Source organism: Acanthaster planci, linkage group LG07, assembly GCF_054643075.1.
Source record: "Acanthaster planci isolate LZ-2023a linkage group LG07, COTS_SCS, whole genome shotgun sequence".
Lineage (NCBI taxonomy): Eukaryota > Metazoa > Echinodermata > Asteroidea > Valvatida > Acanthasteridae > Acanthaster > Acanthaster planci.
This window is the reverse complement of record NC_141783.1, coordinates 9,465,648-9,483,005: the sequence shown is the minus strand read 5'-3', so window position 1 is coordinate 9,483,005 and position 17,358 is coordinate 9,465,648. Positions and strand designations below refer to the sequence as shown.

General features: G+C 40.2%; 1 protein-coding gene across 4 annotated transcripts in view; it reads left to right on the top strand.

Annotated features, from left to right (window-relative positions):
• The window catches only part of LOC110990162 (tubulin-specific chaperone D-like), a 145,562-nt gene that overhangs the window by 24,323 nt on the left and 103,881 nt on the right, over positions 1-17,358 (top strand). For 3 of the 4 annotated variants that reach the window (XM_087139152.1, XM_022255022.2, XM_087139151.1), the window contains exon 32: positions 14,066-14,153. In XM_087139152.1, the coding sequence (XP_086995278.1) occupies positions 14,066-14,153 (88 nt within the window). Of the gene's footprint in view, positions 1-14,065; positions 14,154-15,665; positions 15,761-17,358 lie in introns of those variants that run through there. The other variant, XM_087139153.1, reaches the window with a different exon arrangement.

The following is a 17,358-nucleotide window of genomic DNA, read 5'->3' as shown; positions in this document are numbered from 1 at the left end:
TTCTCGTAGTCATATTGAAACATTACATCACAGACAAGAAAAGCAGATCAAAATATGTCGCGTTTGCTTGCTTGTAATATTTTCACCATCCATTTGTCAGAAAGCTCCTTTCGTTGTGATTGTAGTTGAACCTTCTTGTTGTTGATTGGATGTGGAAAAACAGGGAATATATCAATATCAACTTCTGTATTTCAGTCGGCTTTTGTCCAACCTATACATGTATTTACAGCTTTTGGGTTGACATTTACGGTAGCTTCAGATAAATGTAAATGTCAAATGTCCATTTGTTGACTGCGAGCTTTTGACTTGTGTGAGAAATCCGTCCTTTGTAAAGGCCGTGGTAAATATTTCCATGCATACATTTATAAAAGTGGCTTTCATTAGGCTGATGTAGTTTTTTCCAGATTTTCCTCTTTTTTTTTCCAAACTGAAGTTTACTCCCTGGGAGACCATGTCCTCCCACCCTTCTTGGCGTCGTGTCAGCGGGACACGGATGCCTGTTCAATATTTGATGCTTGTCTGGTTCAATTAGTTCAGAATAGAGAGAGCGAGAATAAGATTATGCTGCTTGAAAGGCCTGTTGCAGGAAACTGATCTGCGATCTTTAACAAAGCTATACTCTCTCCTGGCGCTGGAGTGTGTAAATCCGAGAGCGCCATTAGACAAATTGTATTTGTGAATAGGGCGTATCATGTTTGATGTTTTGCGCACCACTGAATATAACTCAATCTGATCCTGTGTCTTTCCTGTGTGTGTCAAAGACCTGCTTTGCTGAGCTTTGATGTTACGTGGGCTGAAGAATGTTGCAATTACAAGTAAGATAAAAACAGGGAAAATGCAGAGTCAACCTGCCCTAGTGTGAAAAATGCACATATCAGTGTGCGTGGGCATGGTTTTAAAGTGTTTTGTTTGAATCAGCTTTTTTTTTTTACATCCATCCTTCTGCTTGAGAGGTTGGAAGTTTGGTTTACAGAAGTACAACTTTTTCTCGCTAAACATGCCTAAAGGAAATATTGGTTTTTAAAAACGTCAGTATGCCATTATTAGGGATCATTTTGGGGCACAGAAGTGGTGCATTTCAGGATTAGTATTCAGACTTGTAGGTCAGTTTGAAATTTTCAAGAATTTGGATTTTTTGTCTCTTTGTTACTATGTTTTCACTGAATTGCCTGTGCAGCCTCCAAATGATTGAAAGGATACTAATCTGGTTAAACTGGCGCAGTCATTTATTACATGGAAGGGTTCTAAGTTTCCTCAGTGATATTAATTTATCATTATCCACTAAATGCAGCATGGGTTCTGTCTTTCTTGCATGTCTCCAGGGATTTACAGGTCAGAATATTTAAAATAAAATAGACTAAATTCATGTGTCTAATGCAGAAAAAACCTTGGAATCCTTTTTCTGCTTTTGGTCTTGTCCAGACACATTGCAGATTCTGATAACCAGGGTTCTCACTTTCATAGAAAATCCTGAAAAAAATCCTGGAACATAAAATCATGGAAAAGTCATGGGAAAAAGGGGGGGGGTTCTGGAAAAGTTAGAAAAATTCATGGAATGTAAGGTCATGCAAGAGTTATGTTTTTTTATGGACCACTTTGATAAACAGAATAAGGGTAAATGAACAGGCTATATCCTTGTCAGTCTGTAATGGTGGCTATGGATAATACCAAACAACTTTACAATGCAAAATGGCGTTAAACACATGACCCATCATTTGCTGTTCAATCCAAGAAGTAACTGAAGAAATTATTGTTGAAAAGCATACATGTACTTGGTTTAAGAGATGGTTATGGGACTAAACTCCCTGTGAAATTCTTTCCTGGAAGCTGTCATTTTCAAGAATACAGTGAAAGCAGGCCATTTTCAGGAATAGGCGCATTTTGGGGAAAATTGCCATTAGAAGCACGTGCAAACATTCACATGACACACGTGTGCAGTTACTATAGTTCATTGGCTCAGTGTCTGACATCACGCATCAGTAGCTGCTATTGCCTGATGGTGAGAATGTGTCCCAGATGCTGAATGACTCAGAACTTTTGAAATCAAAATCCTAGAATCTTGTTTTCTTGGAATATACAGTATTCACTGTGCTGAAACTTCTTCAGTTCTTTTCTTCTTCTTCTTGTAGGCACCCTTCTTTAGATTTTGAGTAAACTTGCTGCAAAGGCAAATCCTTTACCTTTAAATGTCAATAAAACTGTCATATTTTAGTCCTAGAAAGTCCTGGAATTCAGTTTTCACATTTCTGTGAAAACACTAAAATCGCAAAATTGTGGTGCTGAATACAACAGTGACAACTCTACCCCACTCCGAAGAAGAAAACCTGGTGATGTGTCTTCTGTGGCTCAGATATGTATTACAGAAGAAATTGTATGTCCAAAGTCTTGACAACTGAATAATCTTCTCATTTATTGAGACATTTATTTCAATAAATGAATCGCTGGGTTGAAATCCTAAATTTCTTTTGCAAAAGTTTTATAGCCTCATCTTCACTACAAGCCACAAGCCACATGTACATTCATGTATGTACAGATACATGTACATGTGCCTGTGAATGATAGTTCCAATGTGGACAGTACCGGGGCCTTGTTGTCTTGAAGGATGAGCCAGCACTGACAACATCATCACCAACAACTTCACCTCAAGAATGACCAAGACCCATGGTCATTTATCATCTCCTATCCAAATCTCATCTATGCCTGTCTTGGGCACTTGAATTTTTTTGGTTGGCTTCCGAGGATTGTGATGATAGATATATCATCCAATTCTGAGTGAGCGTTGGAAAAATGTGGAGAGCCAGGAATGCAATTGCCACGGTGGCGTGACTGAAATGTCCTTTCAGGTCACTCAGCATCTTTCAACAAGGAACCCGGGCAAAGTAGCTCCACATGAGGGGCGAGCAATAAATTATTAGAAACTAGTTCAAATTTGATCATAGGTAGAGCAGAGCTCAAACCGAGGCATTCGTGCAGTATTTGAATGGGGAACACATTTCTGACCCAAACAAACATCAAACTGATCTGCAAAGTCACCAGATCCAATTCTGAGTTCCTGGCTTCTGGCAAGTGTCGGAATCATTAGGACCTGTGTACATTTTTGCACACTGTCACATGTAAGTCTCTTAGTGCCTTACAGAGTGATCAGCTCATTCCAATGCAGACCTGGCCCCCTCCTAGTCATTTGATGTGATGGCACATACGTGACTGTGCTTTTGCAGCGGAAACATGAGCTGTGTCAATGGCCATCATGCCATTGCGGTGACATGATTTTTAAAATAATTTCAATTGCATGTAAAAACCATAGTTTACATGTATCCCATCAAGCTACCCAGCTAACACATTACGTTGCCACAACGTTATGAAACGTTGTGTAAAGGTTGTCATTTGGTCATGTGCCATGATGACATTACAACAACGTTACCACAACCTTTGAGTGTTCAGTCAATGGTTGTATAAATGTTGTATTCTGGTTATTTTCACTACGTCCTTTGAAAGTTGCCATATAACGTTGCGTTGACGTTGTGCGATGGTCGTTTCTCGAAGTTGAAAATAAGTCATAATTTAACTCGTGTAGACGTTTTATGTAGGTTTCTGAATAACGTTGCTATTTAGTTGTCGCTATTACGTTGCCATAAGGTTTTAAGTTCGTTTTTTGAAAACGTTGTCGTGAGGTTGTCATTACGACGTCTTGATATCGTCTCATGTAGGTTATTCCATTACGTTGCTATTGAGTTGCCAAAAGCACGTTGTCATAACGTTGTAATGTGGTATTTTGAAGTGTTGCTGTAATGTTTTAATCTTGACGTTGTGATGACGTTCAAATGGTTTCATAACGTTGTCGAAATGTCACCTGTTTTTACGTTACTATGACGTAGTGCCTAGGTATTTCCAGAACGTTGTCGTTATGTTGGATTTTGGCGTTGTGATTACGTTGTAGGAAGGTATTTTCATAATGATGCTTTTAAGTGTTAAAGATAGGTTGTCATTACGTTGTGGGTTGGTATCTTCTCAGTTTGTGACCCTCTGAAAGGGTGTTATAGATAATGGGATGTGCTATCCCAGTAATTAAACAAACTTGTCATAACGTAGCCATATCGGTAGATATATATAGTTTTCTCATATAGACATAATGTAGGCCTACTTTCCATAATGCATATTACTTATTGAATCTGGTTGTTTTCATTTCATTGCAAAGTTTTTTTGAAAATAAATGAAATGCTGTATGATTGGGATGTAATGAAAAGGAACGCCTTGATATAAGTCTCACCCAACAAAGTATTTTCTGTCTCTCGGTGTGTTGGTCTATCTCAGTCAGGCCCATCGTGGCTAATATTTAGGCATAAGTTGACCCGGCCATATGGAGCAGATTACCAAAAGTGGAGCAACCCAGGGACAAGTGAATGCAATCCAGCGGGTGGCACTATTGGTTGTGGTTTGGAGTGGACCCTTGTAATTTAAGCACTACATATTGAAACAGATTTTTTTCAAACAGTATTTATACTAAATCAAGACTTTTGCGTAGTTTCAAACTATCTTCTCTCAGTTGTATAATTATTGGTACATGTGGATGTAAAAGGGGTATACGTACAAACCAATCTTTGAAAGTGGAGCATCCGGGAGACTGGAGAAAGTCAGTTACTGGTGACCTTGATGGTGGTTTTGACCGTGGAATTTAAGCGGTACCCATTCCATCTACAGCCACCAAGTCAACCGACCAAACCTACCGCGCTTCGCCAAATCTAGCTTCTCTCTTCAGGTAAGACATAGTAACCTTTATTTTTGATTTTGATAAGTACGTAGATTGGGTGATACCGATGATAATATACATATACTCAGTTTATAAGTTGATTATTATTTTGTACCGGTACCCTAACTATACGGTAAAACGTCAGCTTGCATTTTTGTTGTCAGTTTTTTATCGATAGTGTCGGAAGTTTTGGTAGTCACAGTGTGTCATAACACTATGAACTTTCAACACCGTGAAAATGCAGTTTTACTATTAAATCACCGTGAAATTTTTGTCAAGGCAATGTAAGCCCGTTTTCACGGTGGAAAGTTGATCAGCTTGGGAGCGGATTAGCTCACAGCAGTTTCACGGACTTTTCACGTAAACATCTTCGTAGCTTATGGTCCTATTGTTATTCATAACGGTACACCAGTCCAGTTTCCCACCGTGGAAACAGCAGTTTAACTGTCAAAGCGTAATAAAAGATTAGTGTGATAGACAGCCAGGAATTAGCGTAGCAGTTACCAACAAAAGGAGCGATTGAATACCCCTGTTTAGGTCTGGGCCTCTGGGAACCAGCGGAAACCTTGCATGAAGCAATATTGCGTGCGTGTTTTCGAAACCGTGATTAGCGGAATGCGAAGGGAACTTGTGAAAACCACAAAACTTTCTTTCCACATGTTGTGAATGTAAAGCAGGTGTTTTGTGAACACAGGATCCTGTCTTTCCTAGAAAAGACAGGATTTATTTTTCCTTTTTTGAGCTGTGAGAAGAGATGGATACACGTACGATGGCTCAAATTTGCCGGATGCAGCTGAACAGTTGATAAGCACATTTTGCTTATGTAGAACCATGGAGGAAGGACACAAGTTTTTTTTCCCCAGCTCTAAACTGTGACACGATTCATAAAATTCCACGAAACTTGGTGTTAGATGTCACAACACCCCCCCCCTGACCACATACCAGAAGACATATGAATATTTCTAACTTTTGTGGGCAAAAGGCACATTGAGTGGTGAAGTTGTGAAGTTACCTGTGAAACTGTATACAAAGTGGTGGAATAACAAGCAGCAGTGATGGCTTTTTACTAGTCCATAAGCAGAATTTTCACTAATCCGCGTCTTCCCCCAAATTTCAACACTCTTTTTGGCACTAGTGTTTTCTGCTCCAACATCATGCATAACAGTGTGCACTCGGTGCTGACTGTTGTTTAATTGTCGATGAGTAATCATAAATGGTCATGGGAATTATGAATTTCCAGAATATTCATGAGTATAACTCTACTCAAGCAAATTAAATATAAATCACAGATATGCCACAAAATTGAAATAAATGTTTCTGTGAGGTGACATAATTTGTGGGGAGTCGTTTTGCTGAAGTCCCTACAATGTTCTCATTCAGCTACAGGACATGATGTAGTGTATGAACAACCAGGCCGGGATTACATGTACATTGCAAGGATGCGAACATTGTGATTGGGGTGTTCAGTGTACATTTACACCTGTCACCACCACAGTAAGAAGACAGATAATGGTACTTTTTATGAGACAATGGGTCCTTAAAGAATTTAAAGGATTAGCCCCACCGCAAAGTTAATGAGGAAAGCCCCCTAGATGGGCTCACTGCATTTTCATGGTGTTTTCACGTGACCTCAAGGTGTCGGCAAGGGGTCATATCCGGGATTATTTTCACGATGTTTTCACCACGTGAACTGCTATGAAGTTGCAGTGAAAAAACAATTTCACAGTGAAACTGCAAATTAACTGCAAATTCATGGTGCTGAAATTCATAGTGTAAGTGGTCTCCCAACTCTTTGAATATTATCTTGAGTGAAGGTCTTTCACACTTGATTTATCGCTTGTATGTGTGATATATACTTTGACTTCGTATTGCATTTGATCGAAGAAAGGTTATTATATGTGTAGTATTTTTGATCACTTTGTATTTATAGATTAGTTTTTTGGCTGAGAATTTTTGGGCAACAATTAATGACCATATTCTACTGTAATTACGGAACAGTGTTTTGGCGTGAAATATTGAATGGAGTATAAAATAGCAGCTTGTTCAGATATTTACTCATCCTACTGAAGTTATGAATCTGCAAACTTGAATATATACTTGTGAGAATTTATCGGAAAGGGTTGAAATGACATGCAAAAATACTAATAGACATTATGCTGACCGTTTCATGAACAATTGATCAAAAACAGTTGTCAGTGTTATCTATCAATGTCTGTTGTATGCAAGAGAAGATATTTATTGTGATTTTTCTCTCTTCTTTTGTCCAGAATCCTGTCCGAGATGACGCGGACAATGAATGAATGACAGCACTGCATCCTCTGTTGGAAAACTATACTGTCCGTAGTTTTTCTCACATAATTGATATCCTCAGCCTTTGTAAAATAAGTAATTTTGGCACTTTAACACACAGGTCCACACATGAATCTAGTTCACTTTGTACGTATCACAAAAAGAAAACAATCAGGCCGTTGCTGAATGCTTTTCCGTTATTTTCTGTGCGTACTTTGCCCCCAGTTCATAACTTTCACAAAAGATTGCAAACCAAATATTTTCGGGGAACCTGAAAAATTCCACCAAAATATCACGATCACAAATAACATCACATCACTAAAATTTAGTTACCCAGTTTCATTTTGTAATGGTATCGACTGTCAAAGTTTAGATCCATCAAGATCATGGAGTACATACTTTGTAATAAAAGTAGAAAAAAAAAGTTATTCTGATTCAGTTGTTTTGTTGTCATTCGTCGACAGGTATGTTTAATGTGGTAGGACTGATGTAAAAATGTGCATAAGTGCAGCCGTTAAGCATCAAATAAGTGGTGCCCTCAAAGTTGCAGGAATGTTGTCAACAATGGTTGCGGTACAGTGTCTAAATGGTTGCAGTACAAGTTGCAGTAACGTTCCCCAAATGTTTCAGTACCGTACCAAATTAGTTGTTAAAACGTCCCTCCAATGTTGTAGTATTGTACTCACGACGTTGCAGTAACGTCACTGGAATGTTACATTAAAGTTGCATAGACGTGCCCAAAGGGTTGCAAATAGGTTTCAATATCGTGCTCATCAAGTTGTAATCACGTCCCAAAGAGGTTGCATACGCGTATCTACAACTACATTTAGCTACTACGTTCCAAATGTGTTGCAATGCAGTGTCATATACGTTGCATTTAGGAAGCTGCATAGTTGTATTGACGTACCCACAAGTTGCACAAACGTCCTCGCCAACGTTGCAGTAATGTGGCAGTTAAGTCGTGGTCGGGTTCCTACAGGGTTGTAAAGACGTATCTGTTACGTGCCCATTAAGTTGCCAAAACGTTGTGCCTTGGTAAAAATCAGGTCGTAAATATGTTGCTATTACGTGCCCAAATGTTGTAAAAACGTGATATTTCGGTTGTCTGAAGTTTGCAGCATTGTTGTAGACACGTCAAAACATTACGTTGTATTGACGTTGTAAAAACGTCTTCATAACATTGTGTGATAACGTTGTGTCAACGAAACTGGGAGTCGACATTTTTACGTCGCTACAACGTCAGTTTTGTAACATTGCGGAAACGAAAACGTGACCTTGTGGCAACGTCGTCACAACGTCAAATTGTTAGCTGGGTACTTCTTTCACGATGCCAAACAACATTTTGCATCACCGTGTCTCCTAATGTTGAGCACCAGTTGAGCTTAAAGTATCTCAACAGGACTACTGATTCATCAGTTTCTTACCAGTGGCGTAAGGGCTAAAAAAATGATGAACAGCCCGATTTGCTTCGGACCCTTCTGAAAATGTCCAGTTCATTTACCTATTGAGACCAATTCATTTACCCATTGGATCCAATTCACTTACCAATTCAATAACCAATTCCAAAACCAATTGCTTTTGCTGGGAATCAATTGGAATCCAATTGGGTTCAATTGGTTTGAATAGTAAATGTGGACCTTTTCTCAGTTGGACCATTTCAAACCAATTGAAACCATTTCAATACCAATTCAAACCAACTGAGTCCATTTGAAAAATCCATTTGAGGGGGGAACCAAACTGAAAGCAAACCAATTGGAACCAGTTACGTCTCATTTGATATCTCCAATTGATCGAGGAAAATAAATAGCAAATAAAAAATGCCCGTTGAAATCAATTGCATCCCCTTTGAAATCTCCAATTGATGGGGGAAAACAAATGGGAGAGAAAACATACAAACTGCAACCAATTGAGCACCAATTGATTGCCAATTGGACTCAATTCATTCCAATTAAATCCAATTCAAAAATCAATTGGTTTGAATGGGCCATTTATAGTAAGGGAGTCCACAGTTCCACCATTCCAGTTTTGCGCATTTATGCTGCCCTCTGTCGACAGCTCTATCACCCCAGGGTTTAAGCTCAGTAAGCTTTTCCAATGCCTTTAGCCAAGTTCTGACTCACCCCGGCTTCAGAGCAGGTGCCATGTCAGTGTCTTGGGTCCAAGCCAAAGTTGCCCACCAGAAAGAAGAAAATGTCAAGGAAGTCGGATCCCTTGACCACAAAGCTCCCTTGCAGGGACAGTCTCAGTAAGACAGATATGCCCTTCAGCATTTCATGCCCTTTAGCATGAAAATGAAACAAAACTGCCCGCTGAAGTGATCAGCATTTTGCACATTACTGTGGGGCCCAAGAGGCGTGTTGTGCATAGCATCTCCCTAAAGAAATCTAGCTCCTTCCCTTGGAATTTGTCCACTTCAACAATTTCCACACAAATCTCCAAAGGTAAGTTTCCAAACAGTATTGTATGGTACAGCAGCTATCTTTGCTTATCTGCCAGGCTGTATCTTGAAGGTGTCAGAGAAACAACATCTCATTGTCTTTACACTATTGTCTTCATCTACTGGACATCAAGTAGAGTTTGGTTTTTTTTTTCAAGATGTACAGGGAGATGGAATTTTTTCTCATATTAGGTTTTGCTCTCACAGTGATGGCGTGTATTCCCAACACTGCTCAGACTTTTTTTCTTGTAATGATCAGAAAACCTATGGCTCGTGGTGTAACCCTGAAGTAGACATTGCTATCATTTTTTGTCCGGACATCACCTCAGCACATTTTGCTCTTTGTTTTTAACATGCCGTGTGTGTGAGCATTCCATTGATGTCTTGTGTATATTTTAACACCAATGTGATGAAAATTTGACATACCATTCACACAGAATATCCAACTTTCACATGTAAGGTGGTGAAAAATGTTGACCTTTTGGCACTAACCAGGCTCAGCGGAAAGTGTCCTTGAATTGGCTGTTGCATGTTCAGAACAGCAAAAACTGATTTTGATTTGACTAACACTTTTTAAGACGTGCAAAGTATTGAAGACTTTATGGGCATACCAAATTTCAAACAAACCTGGCTGTGCTAGGGCTGAGTTTTCCAGAAATCGTTGATTACTATCCAGGATATGTTCTCCTGAGTGTAGAAACCAATCCCTCACCAAAGATTATTTATAAGCAGAGTTCACTCATCCATGGAATTACTCTGGCCAGGAGTCATAAACAGTTCCTTTAATATTTTCCACATCTTTCGTTTTGTGGTTGTTTATAGATACCAGTGGGGGAACTGTATAAATTTATAAACAGTTTGTGGAATGAGGCCCTTCCAAAGTGAAGGATTCATCTCTGGTACCTCTGAGCTTGTGAACTTAAAGTGCAAGACAGGTGGGGATTTCTTTGCAAGTCATCAGAGATCTCTTGCCGTTGGCAATAAATCTACTGAAAGAGATTCACAGTTTTGTACTACCACTGCAACGCTGTGGCTGACGTAGACTCAAGAAATGCACGTTTTCTTTCTCCACAGTTTTACACTGTGTGATGTTTGTCTCCATTACTTGTCGCTGAGTTGCAGCATTGGCAAGTGAGAGGGGGCACATGACATGTTAAAGAGTAAAGCTGGTACCATACTTGTAAACTTAACTCGAAGCTGATCCTTTGATGAAACCAGATCTTTGAAATTGACAGGGTTTCAAAAGATATGACCAGACTGAGGAAAGCAGAGTGTAGTCATTATGGGCGTGTGGGCATGATGATACTGTACTGCTTTCAAAGTTTAAGTATGTGCTTGAGGACTTATTGAGTTGTTGGTGACTTGCTCAGTGGAAGATTCATAGATGTAAGTATTCAGGAGGTTTACGAGGAAAAAACCCAAAACAGTGGAGTTAGGGTTGAGTTTGCATGTGAGACACTTCAGTGTCTTTCCCCATGCTGTAACTATCCTGGTAATGGCCAATTTGAGCCATCTCCCATGGTTCCCGTTAATGGTGCTCGTCAGTCCTTTGTGGGATATCATGGCAAGAACTGAATACCCCTGACATTGTCCCAATGTGGTGTAGCGCAACATGGATCTGACTTCGGGGGCAGCCCTCTTCCCAGTACATACATTGTATCTGGGTCAGCCTGGATAGGCTGCTGTGGCGTCCGATGTGTAGCCAGTTGGGGACAGTCTGTGATGGTGTGCATATGATGGCATGTTGGAGGTCCCCCAACAAATCAACGGACCTTGTAAATTGGACGGGTTGGTTTGAAAAATAGAACGAAGAACGACTAAAGATGTCCAGTGCTGAATTGCACCAGTGCACTTGTGCAACAAGAGAATGAGCAGGGGACGGCACAACATTCCGAAGGTCACAGTACAGTTGTGAAGCCCATGTTGGTCACCTTTTTTTCTGTCAACCAGAAAGTGAAGGAAATGTTCATTCTCATGTTTGTTTTTTTTTAATTAAAACTTTAATTCGGTTGACTTGATGAGCACCAGGCTGAGGTTATTCAGACATGACCGAGGAAAGAATTACTGGATGTAAAAGGGCTGTTCTCAAAAACAAACGATAAAAATTGAGACACGTTCCCACTTATGGAAACGATATGGCACGCTTTCCCCAAACAACATCTGTCTGCCCCCTGAAAGGTTTAGTTCTTGTTTCTACAGTCTGTGTCTCCCGTCTTGAATAAGCCTGCCCATGGATTCCAGCATGTCTCAGGCAGCTGTCTGGACTGCCCTGTATGTGTGCATGTGTGTATGTATGCATGGCAGGGGATATTTTCCTAACCTCCCCCTGAGAGTGCGATGATGAGGTCTCATTAACCTACTAGGGGGTTGCCCCAATTCTGGCTGGGACAACCGTTGACACGTTTAGAGCCCAGCATTATACACAATGTTTGGAAATCGTTATCATGTACTTTTTGAGTACCAAGTTTATTGGCAAATATTGAACTGGTTGAGTGTGAACAAAACATGGGCATAAGATGGTAACCACACAGAGGTATATAGCATTATAAAATGTAAATGACTTTGGACTGTCACAGTTTTGTGAAATGTAGGTCTTTAGGGCTTTATTTGTAAAGTAACTCGACCGAGTTCTTCTCTCCTTAAATATCACTTTTAGACAACTGTGACAATGTTCAGTTGGGAATGTCATTTGCAATTCTACTGTTGTGCATTTACCATTCCAGTGCCCATGTTCTCCAGTTTTGTTCACACCTTTAACCCAGTTCAATGTTTTGCAGTAAACTTTGCACACGAACAGTGATCAGCCACAGAACTGCTTGGAATCTTGGTGGGACCTGTGTCTGACTACTGTATAAGTCTTTGCTAACTTGATTATGAGAAATAGAATACGTTCACCAATAAATGCGATCACCCTCCTGAAGATATTGTTTCCTATTTGAGTGTCAGGCATCCAAAATTGGGAATTCGATCATCCCTTCGCAATAAATGACATATTCGTCTCCTTTGTCTTTTTCATTTGCAAACTTAGAAAGGAAATGCAATATGTGTGTGCAGTGGTTATGGTTGGATTTGTCTGTATTGCACGTAAACTTTCCAGCATTCTGAGTTTCATATGACATGTCACCGCGCATCAAAGTTTGTTTCTTTCAATGTTGTACTCAGTTTTAAGACATCTCTCATTCTCAGGTTTAAGTGGTTCATGGTATGAAAATTGGCATTAAAAAAAATTCATTAGGGTTATTCGAGCAGTGAGCATCACAATGAATCCACTGTTGCTGGCGCTGTAAAATTCGCTTTCACTTTTGATTTCAGGATTGGATAAACTCATTACCTTTCCTCGATCAAGTCCCATGCCAATTTTACCTTGTCTGACTCAATTCACCTCTCGTCTTTCATAATCAGTCTCCCACCAGTGTGGTTGATCTTATTCTCTTTATGCCTGTGTGTGTGTGTGTAAAAAGTGCATGAACCTCTTGTAGTAGAGAAAATGTAGGATGTTTTGTTGCTCCCCTGGGAATGGTTGGCAGCTGGGTCATAACTAAGCTTGCCTCAACATCCCTGAATGTTTTCCCCCCATTCCCCTGGTAGTCACGATCCAATGTGCTGCCCGTTTCCCAAGACCCAATCACAGCTAATCTCCTGTTGTTATCACCGTGGCGACACAGCTGCAGGTGCACTAACTGTGTTTACCCCATGCTGGCTTTCTCTAGCTTCAGCTCTTTGTCCGTTGTTGGTCCTGTTTATTTTTTTTTTTTAATGTCCTTCCCTGTAAAGCATTTGGATTGAACAGACACATCTTTGTTTTGAGCAAAAAGTGCATTGTAGGGGTAGGGTGCATCTTAACATTCCATCTTTCAAGAATTGAACACATGTTGAACTGGATGTTCCTGGCATATATACTGGGGAAAACAATCATGTTTTGAATTTCACGTGTAATGTCTGCAGCTGCCAAATAGAACAAAAAGGTGTCCTTTTCATGGAGCTGTGAAATGCACAAAGTTGGTATTATCCACAGTTTTTGCTCAGCGGTAACGACTTTACCAACTGAACTTCCAAGCTCAGAAATTTCAAATGACAACTTGACCTGTAACCTGCTAGTCTGGTCGCATGTAAGAGGAGGGTGAAGACAGAACTGTGAGTTCATCTGGATAACTTGTGACTTCATACTGGGTGTTATACTTTATGGAGGCCTACAATAGGAAACTCAAGCTGGAAGTGGTAACTGGCAATAGGGGCATTTCACAATAGCGCGCCCCCAAGAGTTTGTAACGCATTGGCCAATCACAACGTGCGAAATCTGTCCACCCTTTCCAAACCCCCATTGAGTCAACAGATTTCACGCATTGTGATTGGCCAATGCATTGCAAACTCTTGGAGGCGCATTATTGTGAATCGCCCGTATTTGCATGAGATATGTATAGGCTGTCATTTTGGAACCGGATTGCTCACTGTTACAGTAAATTTTGTGATTGGCAGGTTGCCATCTTTAATAAAAATATTCTGTAGGTACTCCCAATTCTGTGCATCTAACAGGAAATGGACTCCACGCTGGACATTTTCCACTCATCTCTTATACTCTCTTATACCCTCAGCTTCTGCAGCATGATTGTGTTTCCTGGGGTGACGAGACGAAAGTGCCTATTCCAAGTCCTGATGTTTCTCTGCCACAAATACCCCAAGGTAAGTTGTAAATGGGATCCATTCACTGTGCAGCAGGGGGATTTGGCTGGTCTTGAATGTACCTCGGCATATTTAGTCTCTTCCTTTTTATTTGTGTCCTTTTTGTGAAAGCCATCGAGAGCGCTGTAATGGCGTTGAGCCAATTATTTGTAATATCAAGGATTAACTCTCATTTTGCAGTCTAAAATTTCTTTCTGTAAAGAAATTCCTCAAATTTCAAAGAGGCTTACTTACAGTGCTTGTGTTGTCAGTGTGTGTCTTGTTATGAATGTCAACTGAATGTGTCTGAAAGGAAGAAAACTGTTTGGGCAAGCCAACAGAACCATTGCTGACATTTCCAATGAACAAAGTTATTCGTAAATTAATTGCCTAATTAATTTGAAGGTTATTTTCCTACCTTGGCCTTTGCCACCTGAAACATTTCCCTCCTGAAACTTACACAAATCAGGCCATGTGGATCTTTGGTTTGGGGCCTTGCGCTAGTCTGTACAGTTGGTATGCAATAAAGCTTTGGCCACAAACACTTACACGTCAATATGAGAAACATGGAAAGCCTTTAATTTAGAGATTTGTTGAAAGTCTCAGGTGACACGATTTGTTTTCTTGGAATGGTGACTTGTAGAAAGGACAACAAATGACAGCGTAACACACTACTCAAATTCTCTTTATACTCAATGCACTTCATGACCACTGTCACTCAACAGACACCAGTGTGCTGCCGCTAGATTCTAGAAATATTCCGTCAAGCTTGTTTATTAGGCTTTGTTTTAAAGCATGCATCATTTCTGTAATGTGTAGCAAACAATTGATGAACTTAGTTGGCATTGTGACTTCGACAGCGGGTGTAATGCGTTGTTCTCTTCTGACAAATGATGCATCATCGATCAGTACCGATCAAGGAGACTGCTCACTCATCAATCAGAAAGCCAAGCTCAGCCTGTCAGATGTGATTCTGCCCAGCTGACGCCCCTGTGCACTTGCTTCTACATGTTGTATTCGCTATTAAAACATGCTGTTAATGCACTTTCCCGTGTCCCGGCACTGTGCCATATTTTTGCATGCAGGGGACTGCACATTGTGGAACTGTCCCCCAGAGCACTGAGGTGAATACGCCACGTGCACAATTTTGTGTGGGAAAGGCGCTAGCGCGAGAACTGGCGCGTAAATCAACATGCATGCGTACTCCATTTGCTTGCACTACACTGCCTGGTTCAAAATGATGTCACACTTCGTTATTCTGGGTGTACATCTATGATAAAAGATCATGCATGCGTCTGATGCAGATCAAAACTTTCCTTTTTTTACCACTGTTGGTCCATACAGTGCCTCGTGCTGTGGTGAGTCATTGGAAACGTGAGGCAGAAAACATTAGGGTGAAAAGCTGGCATTTCCAGATCTTGCTTTTTTTCTTATTTTACCAGAAGTTGGGCAAGTTACATTTAAACACAACCTTTGCAACTCACAAGTGTAATTAGTGCATTCTGTGTAATTGTTTGTTTCTGCACCTGACAGAATGCAAGTTCTTCACCTTGAGGCACACAATTGCTACCGGTAGCCAAGTTGGTGACTGCATTTCCATGAAAGCCACAGGAAAGACACAGGAAGGGAACAACTTCCCTCTGAGATCATTTAAAACTGAATCAGAACTTTTACATTTTCAACCATGTAAACCATGAGTGACGTTGAGTCTTGTGAAATTAGAAGGCTTTGATTGTGTTACCATCTGTGAATTTTTGGTATAATTCAAAATTTTCTGATTTTTGAAGGAGGTCACATTAGACAAAGCACGTACATGTACATTGCATACGGAAGGCAAGGCCTTCGTTGTCTGAATCACCTTGTTTTTCCCACCCCTGGGTACAAGGTTAATTTCACACTCATCACCACACAACTGGAAAACCAGATGGTGTCAGCGCTCACTCCTGATGGGCTGCTGGTATTGTTACAAGTACTGGTAATTATGAATGCATTGAGTCGAATCCAAACATTTGTTTTCTTGTGCTATTGTGGGACGGCCATTGATTTGTGTAACCACTTCAGGCTTTCATTTCCTGTTGGTTTGATATCTCCAGCTGTTGCTGTTGGCAGTCATGCTACATACTTGTGCATGTAGCTTTTCTTTCTTTTTTTTTTGCCTTGGTGAGGAAAAGTCTTTGCATAATGCTGCTTTAGTGAAAACAAACTGGTGGCCTGACTATCTCAGTTGTTTTTAAAACTGTTTCCAATCGGTTGCACTTTGCAAAATCATGACCTTTTTTTCTTCTGCATCTGTGGTTGAGAGAAATTCACTTAAATCTCTGCAAGTTACTTTGAAGTACGTTAATGTACACTGTAGCAGTTGCGTGCAATGTTTCATAGAGATGTCAAATGTACCGTATATTGTGTTAGATTCTGTTTATTAAGTTGGCATACTTTTGTTGTGCTTTTAATTGCTGCTTGAAACTAAATGAAACCAAACCAAGCAAATCCAACACAGAGTCAGTACTAGTGGAACCCCATGCAGCACAGTACAACATTGTGCCCAAACCCCCACATGTCGCAACACCTTCAATACCAAATATGACACAGCAGACCAACCAACTCAATTGATTCTGTCCCTTTCTGAAAAATCAAGACACAGCTCAGGATCACATGATTGATTTACATGGATTTTTAAGGATTAAAAGATGTCCAACTTTAATTGCTTGTTATTTGACTCCTGACGGCATTATCATGATGATGTCACTCTCCAAGGACACAGATCCCTAGAGGGTCATTACCTACATATCCGGTACATGTATGACGGTATGTCAAGTTAAATTTTAACGCAAGTTTATTTTCAGTCAAATGTCTAGGGGTGGAATAAAACATGTAAAAAGTCCATGCACAAAAAGAGAAAAAAAGGAAATAAAATTTGGACAAATGTAAAGGCCTTTCCGCTTTATACGCTGAAGTGGTAAAGCCAATAAAGATGGGGCCATTTTCCTCCACTCTGTTTATTCACATTGATCAGCATTGCCCCGGTTTCACAGCCACATAGGCTGAGAGGCAGGCTTTGGGATAAACTGTAATTATTCATCCTATCGTCTTTCAATAATAAGGTCATAAAGACACCTTGCCTCCTTCCCAGGGATGAATTTTAATGCCATCAAAATTTCATGAGTGACAGTTTGAATTATTCAGGAAGTCATCCGGCACCTTGCCAGCCACACTGTTAACAGTGAAT